Source organism: Poeciliopsis prolifica, unplaced genomic scaffold, assembly GCF_027474105.1.
Source record: "Poeciliopsis prolifica strain line A6 unplaced genomic scaffold, Auburn_PproV2 SCAFFOLD002, whole genome shotgun sequence".
Taxonomy (NCBI): domain Eukaryota; kingdom Metazoa; phylum Chordata; class Actinopteri; order Cyprinodontiformes; family Poeciliidae; genus Poeciliopsis; species Poeciliopsis prolifica.
Genome location: NW_026562377.1, coordinates 19,776,109 through 19,795,421, shown reverse-complemented (window position 1 = coordinate 19,795,421; position 19,313 = coordinate 19,776,109). Strand labels below are relative to the sequence as shown.

The 19,313-nt window shown below is 40.1% G+C and overlaps 1 protein-coding gene across 2 annotated transcripts in view; it reads right to left on the bottom strand.

Moving 5' to 3' along the window:
* ncanb (neurocan b) overlaps positions 1-19,313 on the bottom strand; it is a 150,150-nt gene that overhangs the window by 16,808 nt on the left and 114,029 nt on the right. The window contains exons 11-13 of one of the 2 annotated variants that reach the window (XM_055053155.1): positions 16,110-16,223; positions 4,263-4,322; positions 661-723 (exon numbers count right to left, since the gene is read on the bottom strand). In XM_055053155.1, the coding sequence (XP_054909130.1) occupies positions 4,267-4,322; positions 16,110-16,223 (170 nt within the window). In that variant the 3' untranslated portion in view covers positions 661-723; positions 4,263-4,266. Of the gene's footprint in view, positions 1-564; positions 724-4,262; positions 4,323-16,109; positions 16,224-19,313 lie in introns of those variants that run through there. The other variant, XM_055053145.1, reaches the window with a different exon arrangement.

The following is a 19,313-nucleotide window of genomic DNA, read 5'->3' as shown; positions in this document are numbered from 1 at the left end:
GTGCAACAAAAAACAATCATCATCAAAAGGGCAGCATCTGTCAGTTTTGCACCGTACTTTTTAAATCACAAGTAATGAATTATAAAAGCCATTTATCGTTGCTTTGACAATTTCTCCCTTAATTAGCTAAACTATAAACTTTGACTAGACTACATGCCATCAATTTACGCTAATATAATTTTGATTTCAATCAAATCGTTTTATTCCATGGTTAATCTGTCGTTTCGCTTTCTTTTGCAAACTGCGTGGTTGATTGCAAAGGCCATCAAGAGTCATATATGTCTTGAGTTTTTGCTCCTCTGTTGAGGATTAGAAGTTTTCTGTAAATTAAAATATCTATAAGAAAACTTTAAAACACTTTCTCTCTTGATTTGCTTCTGCATCTCCTGCCTCTGTGACTATTTATTAGAATGTGTTCAGTGAATCCAGTAGCAAAAACAAAAGAAGTAGCATATAAGCAACAGTTTCAAATAAATATAGAGACTGCTCTGCTTGGTGAATTTCCTTCCTAGGTATAGTTTCTATAGGTTTTCTTTCTGTGAGTAGATTGTGACCTCCACCCACCTCTGATGAAATTCTGCTCTGCTGCAGTGTGGATGCTGGCCAGGTGACCGCTGTGCTCCCTGCAGTCCTTCTCAGCATCCTCCCAGGTGTGTCTGCGGCTGAAGTACCTGTAGCAGTGGCCGTGAAACTTTCTCCACGAGTGCTCGCAGCCCTCGATGTCTGTGAGAAGGGAGGAAGACAAGAAGCACATATTACCATCTTAAAATTTATGCATGCTTTTTTTCTTTTTTTTACTGAAATTGGTAAACATCCACACTGTAACAAAACAGAGAGAAGGAGAGTGTATGACTACAAAAAGGGGAGGTTATTAATCTTTTCAGATTTCTTTGTGCGTTCACACAGCCTCTTTCCTGTCTCGCGGCGCACAGGGTTGGCGCGGTTTCTCCTTCTCTCGTGAATCTTTTCCCCCCTCTTGCACCGTGTTGCCTTAAAGTGCCCTTTGTGACAGTGCTCTCTGCCTCCGTCCCTTTTCTGCTTTCTGTCTTCGACTCGACTTTTAATCCCCCACAGAAACAAGCTGGCAGTGAGACAGCTTAGTCCAGTGGAAAGGCGTTTTAATCCGTTCAAATGACAACAATCCTTAGAAATTGCTTCCAGCGTGCAGCACTCGCTTGGTAATTAAGCCCCGTCACAGTCCTGTCAGCGCACTTACTCTCCCTCCACCCATCCAGCTATCTCTTCCTCCTTCTCTCCTTTCATCTTTTACATCTGTTCCCTCCCCTGTCATCTCGGTGAGGGCTGCGTTGCGTCGCTGTGTAAAACGTGATGTGTGCATGCCTTTCAGCTTAAGCTTTGCACCGTTTGAATGCGTACTTATGAGCGGGTTTATGTATAATCGATGGGAAGTCTTTGCCAATGGTATGAAAACCAGAAAAAGAGCCCAAGCTTCTCCAACAACAAATGTGAAGCAACACCGCTACTTTTTGCAGTTCAAGTTGGACCTTATTGGTTCCCCCTTAGTATGAAGATGTAGATTTAACCATGAAGGATACAAGGAGGGAAAATAGTTAAGAATTACATTATAGGATGTTTTGAGATGCAATACAAAGTAAGAGCCTGAAAATCTCACACTCACTGCAACCTTTTTTGGAGCACAGAGCTTTGAAGAAGAATGACATAATTTCACCAAATGGGGTGGAGTGTGATATTGTGACAAGGCCTGCCTCACAGGGTGAGATAAAACATTTTTTGTGTAAAAAACACAGTGGAAAAAATTTACAGAAATTTACGGTAAGCTCCATTAAAGGAAATCTATTTCACAAGGATGTTCCACATTATTAAGCAGGCCACAGGTTTCAAGCAATATGGGAAAGAGAAAAGATTTCTCTGCTGATGAAAATCATCAGATAGTGTAGTGCCCGTATGACAAGACAGGAAAACAGACATTTAACAAAAACTGAAGCGTGAATAGATTTGTGGCTGATTCAGAACAAAAATGGATTTGTACAGATAAAGGCATAATGAGGAAGCAGCAAACAGTCATTTGAAGCTGCTGGTGCCTCTGAAGGTGGAGGATCCTCCAGAGGCTTACGGTGCATCAACCTACTATTGGGCCCCCTAATCAGGGCTCACAAGCAGAAATGGTCGCAGTGGGCCCAGCTGAACATGAAGATTAATTTTCAAACAGACTTGTTCCCTGATGGACGCAGTAGTGGAGGTAATGTTTTGGGCAGAAGTCATGGGGAGAGAGCTGGTCGTCCCCTATAGGCTCCCCAAAGGTGTGAAAAGGACATCAGCAAAGTATGTGGACTTTCTGACTGATCATTTTCTTACATTGTTTAAAAAGAAGAGCCATACCTTCAGTACCAAAATCCTCCTCATGCATGACAATGCACCATCTCATGCTGCAAGGAATACCACTGTGTCACTGGCTGCTATGGGCATAAAAGTGGAGAAACTCATGGTGTGGTCACCATCCTCCTCTGACCTCTGACCCTATTGAGAACCTTTGGAGTTTCAAGCAGAATATCTGAGGGCTGAATGCAGTTCATTTCAAAACAGCTCTGGGAAGGTTTTCTGACATCCTGGAAAGAAATTTAAGCAGAAACTTTCCACAAACTCACAAGTTCAATGGATGTAAGTATTGTGCAGGTGATATCAAAGAAGCGGCCCTATGTTAATTTGTAACTGTCTGTTAGGATGTTGTTGATTGAAATAGCTTTTGATTTTAGACCACCTAATGCCTCACATTCAAAGAATGACCGGTTGCAGCTCTTTATAATTCATAAAATGTTCAGAAAATTTGCTGTGCATAATAATTTGGAACAGTGCATTTTGAGGTTTTTTTTTATTTTTGAAACAAATACTGTTCTCATGGGGAGCTTTGTTCAGTCAAATTTAATTTAAACTGTAATAGTTCATGACTTAAAAATTATACTGACCACACATTGAACATTTAAGAAAATCTGGGAAAATATCATCATGATTTGGAACACGGTGAAATTCTCCTCCTCAGATATCTCCTGGTGATAAAAGATTTTAGTCTCAAGACCTCAAAATATGCTGAAAACATAAAACTCAATTAGCCATCTTAACAGCTCTAGCTTGTTCCCGGTACTCAGCAGCCCCTCCGGTCCGGCTCATTAATTCGGTCTAAACGAAACTGGGTTCAACATGAAGTGAGATGCTCGTTCACTTGACATTCTGGATGTTAGCATTTAATCTTTCCCTGAAGACTTGGGAGCTCAAGCTTTTGTTAGACGAATAGAGAAGTCGCAATTTTTTTCCACTGTGTTTTACCAAAAGCCTTTTTCTTGCTCAGAGACAAGCTGATAATATGCTTCACTAGAAACACATGGAAAAAAGAACTGAAATATAATAATTTTGGACACAGTAATGATGCCAACACCTAAATAGAGACATGAAGAGATTTGAAAATCTCAAAGAACTTAAAAGGAATGACAGAAAGATTTACTGAAGAGTAAGAAAGTTTGCAGATTGAAAAAAAAAAAACATATTTAAAACAAAGGTCTGACAGGACATTCTGCGAATTGTGTGGACGGGAACGACAAAGATCCAAGGCTTCAACCTCAACGGGGAAGAGCATGACGAAATCCTGGACAGAGTAAAGAGGCTGAGCGCGGCTTTCAAGAGCTTCAGTAGGACACAGTGCGCTGTCTTCACCCGCTGCCCCTGGCAGGTCCCTGCCAGAGCTCACATCTTCCACACAGAGCCTGTCACAGCTCTGCAGTCACACCCTGCAACAGAGCCCGGGACCTTAATGCAGCATCACATATAAGGCCCCACTCACCGGGACACAGTGAGCTGCCTGAGCCTCACCTACAGCTCTTTCTGTCTCCAGCACTCAACTGAGAAAAGTGACTGGAGCAGCTGAACTGAGACATGGTTGCATATCCAGTTGGTGTGAGCAGCTGGGCTTTCAAAGCCTGTGCAGTAAGTTGGACTCTGCAGGAAATCTTTATTCTCATTAAGGATCAGGAGAAGGCTGTTGTGCTCTGGAAGGCATTGCCGCCATGTTTCAGTAGTGGTTCATCCCCCACATGTGGTAAAAAGTTTAATATGTAAAAAGAAAATGGAAGTTTTTTTTGAAACATCGCCTTGCTAAAGTTTCCAGGCCAATTATTTTATTGGGATTTAGTGTTACAGACCAGCAAAAAGTACTTGTGATGTGAAAGAAAAATGATGCATATTTCTTTTAAAAATCTGCAAATAGTGGCATGGCAGCCTTCTTTACTCACCTATTTAGTAAACACAGTGTGCATGTGATGCTAAATCCAGCAAAGCACTGGGCGATACAGCTGAAAAACATATCACAATATAAGCATTTTATATCAGCCGATATCGATAATTACTGATTTGTTTTTTGTTTTAAATATCTGGAATACTGACCTTTCCTATGCTAACCACAGTTTTCATTCCAGTTACAAAGTACGATGGCAGGACCTGAAACTGCTGCTGTGCAAGGTACACAACAAGTTGTTGTAGGTAACCGAAGAGTGAGTGAGTTCGCTGATGCGTCCCATGTTGCTTAGTTTGCCGTGAGAGGTTGAATGACTAAAGTCTTTCCTCTGCTTACATTCCCAAGAATGATGTGCGTTTGTAAATCGGAAAGGAAGTTCGGTGAAATGACTGAATAATCTATGAGACATATTATCTATTAATATTGATGAACTGTTCATTGTGATATATATTGCTATTGATTTATTTCCCAGCACTGGTCCAGCATGAGAAGACAAAAGATTTTGTCGTAGCTGTAAAAATACCCAACTGAGATATTATACTAAGAGAAGGAGGACGTTTCTGTTGACCCATGTGCGGTTTGCCACATGCCAAGTATAACAAACAGTGAAGAAGTTGCTGTCGTGAGACACAAAATCTACCTTCTCGACTCACAAGCAGGAAACTTTTTCCAGCACAAAACTACCAATGTTAAACTGACACACTGAAACACAGTGGTGGCAACATCATGCTGTGGTGGGTGCTTGCCTTCAGGAGGGAAGCTGGTTAGAGTTGGTGGGAATATGATTGGCCGGTGAGTGAAAACCTGATGTTCAACTTGCAGTCCGACAATTAAACTAAACCTAAAACATGAAACCACAGCGACAGCAACAAACTGCAAGAGACCGTGTGGAGCACCATTAGGATAGCCTCTTGGTTAAACACAGCTGAATCAAAAGGTTCATTGTGAGGTCACTGCTCAACTTGAGAAGAGAATAGATGTTACAATCATTAACACAGCCGTGTAGGAGCAATGACACGTAAAAACACGGAGCACAGTATCTATTACAGTGAGCTGTCCTGGTTAAAGAATTACATCCAAATAGGGGTCTGTGGTAGGAATAAAAAGGTGAAGCTGTGAGTCCAAGCTAATTGATCTAGAGAAAAGAAACCTTTTCTTATCTCTAGATGTACAGCAGCTGGTAGAAACAAATAAAAACAAACAAAACTGACACTTTCACTGCAGCGAATGAATGGCGGTCCTTGAATGAATACAAATGTATGCTACACTTTTCAAATTTCCATTAAAGAAATCAACGTGTAATTGTTTCAGAGGTGTGGACGGCAAAGAGCTGAAGAGAGTCTACATTTCACAGAAATAGTTTCCTCAGCTTGCTTGCAAGCACAAACAAGCGACGAGCAGCAACCGGCCCAGTGTTGTCTCAGGTCTTTTGGAACCAGAATCAGGCAGTGCTGCTTGTCATTTTATCTGCTGACAGCTAACTTTGGCTTTTATACCAGCATCTAACCTGGTTGCTGGCTGCTAAAAGTGTCCACCCACATGGCAGCTGGTACATTGTATTAGCCCTGGGAGTTGGTCCAGTTTGGCTCATGGAGGTAGAGAAAGGTTTGTTATCTACGAGAACAGGGACAGGAGACTCGGGGTGGGTGTGACAGCAGGGGAAAGAGAGAGGAAGCACACAGAAATTCACACTTTTATACACACCCTATGTTGGGGAGGGGAAAGAAAAAAACGACTGGTGGCCCAATGCTGCTCCGATTAGAGCCTTAACCAATGGGTTTGAAATATAAGCTGCAAGCAGAAAAGCAAATGCCTCAGGAGGACAAAAAACAACAACAAATGAGCAGCTAACTCCAGAGTGGGTGTAAAGAAACAGACAAAGAAAAAAGAAAAGGATATAGAGATGAGAAGAGAAGGGAAATAAAAAGAGATCAAAAATAAACAGCCATGTTTTCTCCCCCTCAGATCTTCAACGAAGTCTCTGCTGATTTCTTCTCCCACTCGCTGACAGCGAGACTCAAAGCCCGACATCACATCAACCTCTTCAAATATTTAGACATTATTCAACTTGTCTCCTTTTTCTCATTTTTACTCTGTCAGACGGAGAGAGGGAGGTGGGGGCCGATTAATATTCCCAGAGACTCTAGCGAACATCAGTTAGGAAATAAAAGGCCATAAACTTCCAGCGAACTGATTGGGTCGTTTATCCACATCGCCGAGAGATGTGTCGGGTGCCTGGCTCTTTTAGATCCCCCTGAACGATGAAGCGGCTGTTTGCATTTACACACGCGATGTAGGTGAGTGTGTGTGTCTTTGAAAGCCGACAGCTCAGTGTGCCGTTCGCGAGAGGGCAGATGACAGTGGTCCGCTGAGGAAAGGAATGAGTGAGAGCGAGAATCTGCTGATAGCCGGTGTCAAAAAGTGCGAGTGTGTCAGGAATGTGCAAACGGCCGAGGAATTAATAATGGCTATTATGAGCGTGGTGTAGATTAATGGAACATCTTAATAGTGTGATTCTCACAATTAGCACCAATGAATGTTACGGCGTTGGAGCGGGAGAGCACAACAGAAGTGACCAATGCCAGTCTGAGGACTCATTCTGCATAATTAGACCCCAGATGAGTCTTTGCTGATTGATGCCGATGGAGCAGGCTGATATAAGAGCACGAGAAATTGATGCCTTTCTGTCTATAAGGGGGAAAAAAATATATAATTTGAAATGTGTGAGTGTAGGCCAGGGATTTTAGCTGGTGGCTGACGGGGGTTTCAAATCTTATCAGGAAAAACTTGGATCCCAATATGTGTTGTACATGGACTCTGTGATTTTCTTAAGAGCACTTGAAGCAAGATGTTTGTCAGGAACTGTTAAGGAACAAAACTGTACAGTTCTCATCAAAAAGATCTGGCAAAAGTAATAAAAAAAAAGATGTAATTGCCGAAGCATTTCTGTTTTTGGGGGCGAGGCGGGTTTTTTCCCGCTATTGCGAGGACATTGATGAAAATATAGAGAAACAGTTTTTCTAACGTCAACATCAGACCTACGTTTTTATTCACAAACCAGTGTATGAACAAAATATTCTCGCCCATAATTTGTTAGTTAGAGGCGCAGATCAGCCCCCCTCCTCGTCACCATGGACCTGGAGTCTGAACAACATGGAGGCAGAGAAACAGAGTCGTGATTAGACTGAGGGCAGCCAGAATAGTTTATTTTGCTAAATTATTATATTTAGCTAAATATTACTGCTGCGGGGCACAAGCAGTAACACAGATAAAAAAAATATAATAAAAATTGAAAAAAAAAAGTTTTTGAAAAAATAAAATAAATAAATAAAATGAAAAAATCAAAAATCAAAAAGGCTCTAGGGACTCAAACCGCCTTTCAGCCCCCTCCTCTTCACTTGTCTGCATGTCTGGATTTAGCAGGTTAATCAATAGCAATTCAGCTTAATAACTGAATTAATGTACGTCAGGAAGATTGTGTAAAAACAAACCCAGTTGTTGGCTTTCTTCTCAACCACATCAAAAGTAGAGAGAGAAAAAACACTTAACCAATGCTTAAATCAAAACACTTAACAGTCAAATGTTTTGGAGATTTTTTTTCTTACATTATAGGAGGCGTTCTGTTGCAGATCTTAAAATAGGACAAGCTCTTTGAATAATGTTTGTGACAGAAATTCCAACAACGAATGAAAATCAAAGAAATCTGTTTCAAACTTTGCTTTCTGAGCAGAACCTGATTTATGTGGGATACTAGAACGAGGAGGAAAAGTAACAGATTCGACACGAAGCATTGCTCAGAGGACTGCTTTACACCTCAGACATGTTCATTATTGCACAGCAGAGAAAAATAGATACCGCTCTCACTATTGTGCTTTTCCCCCAAAGTTTTGTCTCCTTTCTTTCTTCACAGTTTCCTCTGTCTGAACTTATTTCAAGTGAGGAAAGAGAATAACAATTCCTTAAGAAAAAATATCTATTTATGCACCTTGAATAACTCTCCTGCTTTTCTGCATGATGTGAGATCTGAAAAGAGATGCATTTAATATAATTTGGGGTGAGAGTGACACCGTTTGAATAATCTCCCTTGGCTTAGACTAAACTCCAGGAATATTATATGTGTGTGTGTATTTTTTTTTCTCTGCATGCAACTGCTGCAGACGAGATAACCAAATGGGCTCCGGCTTCTTTTCTTCTTAGACTTAACTGTGGGTCCCTCCTAACGCGTGGTAGAAGGAGAAATGTTTACTGTAAAGATGGGTTTTAAGAATTGTAGAGAGGCGCAAAATTTCATCTTCCGAGCAGCTTGTTGTTTTAAGAGCTTTTGCAGGATCTGAGATGACGTGAAGAAAATGTGACTCTAATCTAGAGTCACTAAATTATATAAAGAATAATAAATAATAAATAACTCAAACACAGACTTCCTGTTTAAAAGAATACAAAAATGAAACACTCCAAAATGTCCAATGGTTGTTTTACAACTGGATAGAGTCACATTTGAGTCAAAAGGTAAATATATTGGCAAGATTGTTGATATTCTTAAGAAAAACTGAAAAAATAGGGTTAGGTTCCTCTAGTACCAGCCAGGTACAGATATTAAGAAATACAGAGGTTTAAAAATGTGTCTGTTACAAATACACAGAAATCTTTTTGTCAAGCCGTTACAATCTTTGAAGTAAAAATACTGAGATACCAAAAAAAGAGGTTTTCTTTTCACTGTACTGTATGAGGCTTTTCATGGAGAGCAGGCTGAGAGAAACCTGCTACACAAACAAAACAAGAAAAGCATGTTGTTTTCACGTTGTGAGAAAGCGTACGGAGATACAATCACTTGATGATACCGATTTATAAAACTCTACACAGTTTGACTCCAGCCTACTTAAATTCTTTACGCTCCAACATTTTTTTTTTTTTTTTGAGTTTAAACAGAAAAAGGGAAGCAAGCACTCAGTGTGATGCCTCCTACAACATGAACTAAAGATATCGGATCTTATTTCAATGGACTTTTTTTCCCAGAGCGGTTTTTAAAAACACGTGACATGGCTCTATCAATCAGTGTCATTGCTTTTAAACTATTTTCCAATTTGTTATAGGTTTCAATTTGCGTAACCAGGTTGCTGCGTGTTGCCGATTTCTGCCCAACTCCCTCTTGAAAATGAGATCTGAATCTCAGCGAGGTTTGACCTGGTTGAATAAAAAACGATGCCACAATGAGCATTCATTCACCCAGCTACATAGTTCCACTAATTTATAAGCTAATAACAGCGTGTTGTAGCATTTCTCAGCCAAATAAAGCTACTGTCATTAACATGTGTGCTTAGGTTAAAACAGACCTGGTCACTCATACTGAGTCAGATTTTTCTGGAGCTGCTTCTTATTGAAAGGAAACTGCTGCTCTCCACTGTCCCCCACATGCTTTGCTGCAAAGCCAGTGACTCGGTGTTATTGTCTCCAGACAATAAGAAAAGACTCTCATGTTAAATTAAATGTCCAACTTGGACAGAGACTGACTTCAAGTGTTAAAAGTGACAACAGGATGAGATCTGTTGTCTTGTGATGCACTCCCTGCTGCTGTTAGTCTCTTCCGTCTTGCTCTGCTCCTCATTAGTTTCAGAGTAAATCATCTGTTGGTTGCTTCCACCTCACTGCACTAATGTTGCTGCTGGCATAGACACACTCAAAAGTATTCCTGTTTGCCCCAGATTCACCTCTTTAGGAGGTAGGTGGTGCTCCACTTTGCCTTCGGTTCCCCTTTTTGCCGTCTAGTTTTTGTTTCCCCGTCAAAAGCAGGTTTAGTTTTCTGTGTCTAAAGTAGGTGCAACTTTGTTGTGCTTGATGAGGATCGCTGACTTTTCCACAACAAGGGCGTTGTTTTCCTTTACTTCTTTCAGTTAAAAGCTGAATTCAAAACTGAACTCTTCCTGCAGTAAGAGAACGTAGTTGTCACATGTATATCTAAAAATGCATGTTTTGTGTTTAAATTATAATGTTATGACCTTCCTAACTCGTCTTTCCCAACATGTTTTGATGAGGCAAGAGTATGCATAAAATATAATTAAGCGATGTTGTGGTACACAAAACAGATATTCCCCTAAATATAAATCTATAAATTTGGTTTCTGTCAGTTCAGTCAAGATGCATCTGAGGACTGAATGAATTTCTCTTTTATACTGGACAATTAATATAATTTTGTACAATACACATTGTAGGAGCCACATTAAATATTTAATTCCACTTGAAGAATTATGGATATCAAAACATTCTACAAACGAATGAGGCAATAAGCGCCACTAAGCGATCGAACAGAGATTACGTTCAAGTGTACCTGGAGTACCAGAACCATAAAAGTGAAGATTTCCCACTCAAAGACCAGAACATAATACCCTAAAGTTAAAGTTAACATTCGGTCCATTACAGTGAAGATATTAGCTAATTTAAACATCTACAAGGTTTCCCCCAGAAAACTTTAGGGTGCTAGAGCCGTCATTCATCCAGCGGCCCACTGGGTCATTGAGTTAAAAAATGTTTAAAGTTGACAGGAAATTTGAAAATATCACTTGATAATGAGGTGTTATTGAAAGACTGAAAGACCATAAAGTCTTTAAAAAAATGCAAACATTTTAAAAAGACTTACATAGATAAGCAGTGCTCAGCCTGGTGGGCCGCCAGGCTTATAATACTCTAGAGGAAACCCTGACCTGCCTGAAATACACAACACATGAACATGCTCAGACTGCAAAAGTCAAGGTAGCATAACAGACCTTCACTTATGAATATAGCCACCATTTTTGGCCACTTTTTAATTTAAACATTTTACTGGCCTCTGAAATGTGACCGAATTGGATCACACTGTCATCTTATGTAGTTGTAGTGTTGAGAATTAGAAAATCATTTCATCCCCTTTTCAGATATTTTTGCTGCATTTTGAGATTTTCCCCAGCCATCGGTATCGCTGCACTGTAACGGTGCGTCTGCATTGCATGTTAATCACAAAATGTCCGGTGCAGTAGTATAAAGCCGTCATTACATGTCAATTTAGTTTTAGAGTCCCGGCAGGTTTGAGGTTGTCAAACTCTCTCCATTTTCAGAACGATGCTTTGATAAATGTCTAAATGTTTAGAGTTTTATGACATAAACCTGCTATAAACCTCTCCAGCCTGACCTCATTGCTATTTGGTACTAATTTTCTGTACCAAATCTCTAAAGTCTTCACAGAACAGCTGTGTTGATATTAAATCACACACAGGCAGACTAAAAGTAATTAGCTACACTGTTTTTTAACTAGAGTTACCATATCAAAAGAGGGTTAATCTGTATGTTTGCATCAATTTTGTAATGTTTATTTTTGAATGCTTCGAAAACCGCAGCCGATTAAAACACCCCCAGGATTGTGGTTGTGACACGAAGACCGTAAAATGTTGTGTTTGCACACTGATGGGTTAGAGAAAAGGTGTTTGCTTTAAACTGAAAGTTCTCCAACCTTCACACATCCAGACAGTGTTAAGGCGCCTCACAGACATCTACGAACCTGCGACATAAATCATCAGCTTCAGCCGCACGCGAAGCAAAGCGACAAGTTCCCACATGGAATGAGACACGGGAGTGCAAACACGCGAATGCTAACAGAGTACGACGATAAAAGAGACGGAGAAATATTCAAGAAATGCAGAGAGTGGAGGGAGAAAGGCAAGGAGGGAAACATCAAACAGAGACAGTGGCGGGATAGCAGAGCAGCAAATCCACGCTCGGAGATGAACACATATTGTCATTTTCTTTCTCTCTAGACAGACAAAAGAAGGAAGAATCATAGCAAAGCGAAAAAACAAAAAAAAAAATCACTGAGTTATAGATGTATTAAAAATGAGACAGGGACAAAGCGACTGATGAGGTGTTGTGCTTTCTTTGTTGATTTTCATCCCAGTTGGGCTGCAGAGGAATCATTTGTGTCTTCTCTGATTAGGCAAAAGAAAAAAAAAAGAAAGAAAATCTGCAGGAGAGACTCTGCTTTAGTTTTTGCACGAGTTGAGACTGAATGAAGGCTTATTTACCCACTCTACCTCCTGTTAAAATTAATTTACCTTCAATAAATGTAACAGAATCTGCAGGAACGTAAAGCTTAATAGTATAATTGCTTTTGCTACAGACAAAATTTCTAATCCCTTAAACGTCAAGTCTCAAGGTGGAAAACTGAGAATGAAAACAAACAAATGTAAAATTCACCGATAAAACCTGTGAGTGATCAAATGTTCCTCTTGCAGTATGGTCACATGAGGACTTGAGCCCCGTCAGCTAACTTTTATTGACTCCAAGATGGGATCTCCATGGTAACAGGCTGGAGGAAGCCTGCAACAGACCGTATCTGGCCTGCATCTGAAGCTCGCAATGCCTACTTCCAAACATAATCAAGCACAAACACTCGGGAACACTTGCACCGAAGCACACACCAAAAAAAAAAAAAGAGAGAAACTGGAGCACTTTAGTGGGAAAGGGACCAACAGGATGACATTTAAATGGATGGAGGCTTTGGCGGAACAAATGAGTTCATTTCTGCTGTTCTTGTTGCAGGTCGGACCTCTCTCTGGATATAAAATGGTGATCCCGCTGAAATGACAGAGCGACGCCTGTTGAGAATTGTACTCTTCCCTGCTGAATTCCCCACTTCTGCAGGCCCAGGGCAACGAGAGATAAAAGCAACAGGAAAACAGAGAGTTTAGTTATACACAATCAGCCCTGCTGCTCCCAATCAGTCATGATGGTAGCAACACAGCACGAGGGGGAACAGAGGCACCGCTCCAGCGAATGTAAAAACGTGTTGTGTTTGCGTGTGGGACAGAGAAAGGCACAGAAAAGCAGAAGATAAGTGCGCACAAAGCTGAAGGTTAAGTAGAACGAAATGCAGGAAACAAATCAAGTGTTTGTACTGAAGATGTACATTAACGAGAGGCTCAACATCAATTTAACAAAATTGTCAAGGTATTTAAACATTTATGTCAGATCAAATGGAGATCCTCTGATCAAAACTGAAATAATAAAAAGGTCCAGTTGATGTAACACAGGCACTTAAAACCTGTTCTATTCAATCAGAACCATCTTCAGTAAAGTGCTGTGAAAACTGTCTAAAAGACAGCAAGTCAACATCAAGATCAAGATCAATATCTGAAGCAGGGGGGTTTAAAGTTGCTGCATTAGAAATACATTTAGAGCTAAACACAAACATTTTCAGAGAAATCAATGCTTCCTAATGCTGCACTTAGTGACTTCAGAAAGGATGCTGATGCTGTAATACATGTGCTCTGCCAGAAGGTGGTACTAATATTGACATTGACTACATGACAATTTAGAAGAAGTAGATCTTGAGGATGGCTAAAGCAGAGCTAGACGAGAGATTCTTACAAAACCAAAGCTGTACGTGTAAAATGTGACTCAACGTGTAGCTCCCGTTTGGGATTTTTCTAAAATTCAATGTTTCTACTGTTACAAATGTACAACATGACAAATCACACAACATTGACTTTCAAGCACTTTCAATTGCTTGAATGCAATTTTTTGTTGATTATTAGTCGAATATTACGTTTAAACTGCCATGTAAGTATCTTCTACCTGCTTGTAAAATATTTGAAGAGTTGGGTGGATTTTCCATGACCTAAATACACAAAAGTACTTTTATTGAGAATTGTGGTAAAAGAAAAAAGAAAAGAGTCAAGTAAAATGTGGGCTAATCTTAATCAATATCCTCTTTGCAATATTGAACAATATTGTCACAATGACATATTTTCCTGATGGTGTACAGCTATAATGTAGATGTAGATGCACGTCGAGGAAAATAATGTCTACTTTCATGTGGGAATAACCTCAATCATTTTTTAATTGTGTTTCCGAGCACTTAAAATGGGATATAGGAAATCTAAGTCCTATGTTTGCCAACCAGATTCCCACAGAGAACAACTCCCATTAGTATGATCTAGTAATACGGGTATCTGCCTGCATCATGTTTGTGGTGAAATAAGAAAATAAGTTGTCAAATTTCATATCAAATGTCATATTCTTGTTCACCTGATGTCGTTGACATCTGAGTGTATTAAAATCAGTAGTGATATGTTTTCAAAAGTAAGCGCAGATGCACAGCCAAGCATGTAAAATTCTCACTTTTAAAAAACGTGTAACAACAAATATTAATGTGCAGTTTGAGCATACAAAATATGTAAAAAGCAAACCTTTTGATCTCTTTTCAGACTGTCTAGGATCCACATCGACACTTACAATGAACCCAAATTAGATTATCAGCCCAAGTAATTCCATCACTTCCTTGTCTCCAAACAACCGATCATTCATTGGTAGAGACAAACATCACGAACTGGACCAGGAACAGAGAACACGTGGATCTACTGTTGTTGCAAAAGCAAAATAGAAAAAAACATAAATCCTGGGCTAATAGGTCGGTTTTCTCCGTTTAAATATGCCAAATAAAATCCTTGTTGCTTAAACGGCATTTATCATTTAATAGTTTATTTACTGTGCTTCATTTTCTGCACTCTGGCCCTGATTGCTCCATCCTGAGTATAACAAGACAAGGTACTCCAGTTATAATGAAAAACTACAGCAAGTCAAAAGTCGGGATGAGTCATAAATCAAAATCTCTGAGCATCTTTCTGCACGGTGATCGCATACTCAAAATTTATGTTTTTCTTAAAACATCCTATTCCTTATATTCTCTCATGTCGTTGTTGACAAACAGCAAGGCGCGTTATTGAAATATAATTGCATGTTATATAAGAGATATTTTTTCAAATTTTTCTGCAAATATTCCCACGTCGAAATTCTGCAAATGATTTCTATCAGATGAGTTGAACCGATGCGTTTGACGTGAATGCTGATTCATCGCCATGTCACAGATGTACCTATTTAGTAAATGTGAGAGTTTGAAATTATGTTTTTAATTTGCTTAACTTGTCAATGTGACCCCTGAATTTAGCCTCTAGTCCTGCTGGGACCCGGCAAGAAAAAACGCATATTGAAAATATGTAGAGGACTGCATGGATTTTTTTTAATTGCAAACTGCTAATAAAATAGGAATGACAATAGAAAAACAGAAAAACTTTCAATCAGTTTCTTCTGAATTTCTGCTACTCTGTTGTTCCCCAGCTGTCGGTTTTTTTGGGGGTTTTTGCAGGCTGTTGGAATGAAACGGTCTATCCTTGTGTTTGTGTTGAACAGGAACACAAAGCTAGGGTCAAAATCAGATCAGAAGGAAAACTAAAAAACAAAGCAGCTGTGGGTTTTTCCTCTCCCCAGCCTTGGAGTGAACATGTCTATCATATTTCCATCTAACCTTCTTCCACTGCCCTCTCCTCACATGGGAATTTTGGTCATTTCCATAAGACAGAAATTCCCCTCATGGAAAACAAAACCATCTGGACGCAGGTGTTCTGTGTTAATCCATCATATTATCTCTCAGGGCTTCCCTGTATTTATTTCTCCTCCCCCTCTCTTGTCTCTGCCCTCCCCCTCTTCCCTCATTAAACTTGTATCTCAGTCTCATGTGCTTCACTTTCTTTAGGCATGCTCCTCTCCTCCTATGCCCATGTCATCAGAATCTTTCCGCATCCTTTCCAGTTCTTCAACCCCTACTCCACCATCTCACATCTGTAGCCTCTTCATCTCATTTTTAGCGTGCTTGTCTTTCTTTTTTTCAACTCATTTTCCAAACTTCTTGCTCCGCTCCCAATTATTTCCTTCCCCTCCATCCCCTACATCTTTTCATTATCATCCTTCTGCTCTTCTTCTGCTGCCACGCAACACAACAGAAGGAGGGAAGCAGCGCTCGCTCGCTCGCTGCCTGCATTGTTACCTTTTTCGCACGTAGCTCCGCCGTAGCTGGGCAGACAGAGGCACACGAAGGAGTTGATCTCGTCGATGCAGGTTCCTCCGTTCTGGCAGGGATTAGACTGGCAGTCGTCAATGTCTGGAGGGAAACACATGCATATTTAGTGTCATTGTAGTGTCACATTCTGAGACACTACAACCACATTTTTTATTGGACTTTCATGGGGTTTTCTGTGACAGCACTCTTAGCAAGGACAGAAAAGCATACAATTATCCATTTTATTTTTGACAAATGAGAATCTGGAAATGGGAACTGCATATTGACATTGGTCAATATTTGTATAACCCTCTTATAATTGCCATGTGTGTAGGGATATGGATAGTAAAATATATAAACATTTGTCTTTGTAAAACACAGGTCATTGTGAAGTGTCACACCGGAGTCTAATTTGGATTTAGGCCTGGGCTTTGACTGGGCCATGACAAAACATGCCTCAACTCTTCCACAGGATTGCCCTCTAAGTTTTTTGAGCATATTTATTCAAAGTAGACGAGGTGAAGACGCCAAACTTTTCAGGTTGTTTTTTTAAGCTGCCACCATTTTAAACTACTTTGTAGTAGCCTGCCACATAAAATGCCAATAAACTTTCAATAAACAATTATATTGCAGGTTGCGATGCCACAAGACGTGTGAAAATTAGGACAAATTAACACACTCTTTTATACAGAAGCATCCCTCTTCAAAGAGCAGTTTATGCAGCTGCCTGGCACAGCTCAATGCTTAGCTCACAGCTCAATGCTATGTTTTAGTCAGGTTAGAGGTGTTTCTGTGAAAGTTATAATTAAGGCAAATTGATTGAATTCATCAGCGAGCTGTTTGGGGATGCAGTGGAGCGCATGAATCTAATTGCAATGTGTTTGCAGGACGTGGAGCCGTGCTGCAGTGGAACCCTGAGCAGCAAAAGCAAGGGATACCACGGACACCGAACACACACCGAACACACACACCAAACACATGCATGCGCAGGAGATTCAATTTGTACCAGTGCACCAAATTTAAACACACACGGATCAATTTCAATGAGGAAAACATTCTTTAATTCTAACTTAAAATGTATGTTGCCTCTACAAACAAATTCAACCACATATTTTACAAAAGCTCATATTCCGTAGAAAAATGCCAACTGTATGTTTTTTTTTTTCTTCTGCTTCTTCTTCTTTTTGGCTGATCTCGGCCTGAAGGCACAATCATTAAAGCTGCAGCTGGCAACTTAACAATCCTCAACCATCACAAGCTCTGAGAGACTCACTGAGGCTCTGACAAGAGGTCATGGTGGGAGGCGGAAGAACGTCTGAGGGCTGAAGGAAGATATGGAAATGAGAGGATGCTGAAAAGAGCTGGGTTAGGAGGCTGAGGGTATGGAAACAAGAGTGGAAGTGGAAAGACGGAGCGAAGGTGATACCACTCTGCGAAGAAGTTGGTCGGATTACAGCAGCTTTGCAGGCGGCAGCGTTTTGGGCGGATCAACCTGTTTGGTGCAAACAGCATGGCAGCTTCATTGCTGTTGCTCCGCTTAGGGCCGGCTGATTTCAAGGGCTAAAATTGATGCAGACAAAAGATATCGAGCCAAAGGAAATGGAATAAGACACAGTGTATGTCTGTCCTAATGTATGTCTGGTGTGAGACAAGAAATTATGACAGAACATTTTCTTACTTTCTTTCAACAATGTCTCCATTTTGCCAATCCTCTATACAGCCCAGATTTGAGGAGTGCATGACTAACACTGAATTGAAGTTTGAGGTTTTAAAGTGACAATATCATAAAAAAGCTAAACTGGCATGAATACTTTTGAGAAGCACTGACAGTGCAATCACACAAACTAAACTAGTGCAAAGAATCCCTGTAGGTTTACAGAAGGATTGTGTCTAAATACCGATACATGTGAATAAAACATGATTAAAAAAGTAAAAAGGGACATAAAAAACAAGAAAGAAAAATCCTTAGACTTGCCTCAACAAATATTTCTGCCATTTCTCATTTTGTTGTGTTAATTATGTGTTTATTTCAGATAAATACAGAGACTTTGAAGATCACCTTCTCTCTCCCCTGCAGGCTCTTTTCCTTCCAGCACTCAGATTTATGTCTTCAATTCTCTTGTAAAAAACCTGTGAACTCTGAAGCCAAATAAACCCAGACAACTCTTTCTCATTGCCATATAAAAGTGTTTAACAGATATGAACAATTTCACGCTCGTGAGCCCTTGAATTTTTCTGCGCTCCTCCATAGAGGTTTTTTTGTTTGCTTTCACTAAGGTTGTATTCTCTCTCTACTAAACACCGACAGCATAACATTTTATAATTTACCAAATTCTGGTGAAAATCCATCTATCCATTTGCTTCAGAATCCGTTCTTTGTATTGGGTGTAGGGAAAGTAATTTTAAGTGTAGTTTGTTTGCCCACATGTACCTGAAATCCAACATTCAATCATGTCTGCTGTGCTTTGCATTTTCTCCTGTTTTCTGAAGAAATTCTTTTACTTTGACTAGTTAGTTGATTCTGTCCCTGGTTTTAGTGAATGTCAATTATTGTCTCTCTCTGACCTGATCACCTTCTACCCTATAAGATACGTCTCAGCTCCCCATAACCCTGTGCAAGATGAACTGTGTATAACGAGCAGAGAGACGAAGGACTGCACTAATAAGGAAATGAAATCCGGACTAAAAATAACCCATCTTTCAGATAATCTAAAAAACTGTTATTTCCATTGACAAGCGTCCTACATATTCTGTCATGTTTTGTTTTGAGAGCATTTAATGTGCAAGTCATTCATTTCCCACCTGGGTATTCCTCAAAACACTGGTAATTATTAGCGTAGGCTAACTGGTTAGGCTAATGCAGGAAACATGCAGGGGATGCATCTAGGAAGCAGATGCTGAGCCGTTGTAACCTCTGAGGTCTCTGTGAACTGCTCTGGAGTGAATCAAAATGCTGCGTCACGTTTGTAAATCTGTAGCTACTGACTGCAGAACAGCTGCTGACCCCTGTGCGCGACGCACCTCATCATCCACTGACCCTGTTCACCGCTGCACGGCTCAGTTGCTCTTGTTCCCAACCTCTCCGCTTCAACACGAGAGAGATACAAATGTTTACAGACCTATTTAGCCACTTAGCTTTCATAAGTGCTTGCGTATGGATGCGCTCACTCATTATCTGCATTGTATTTTTTT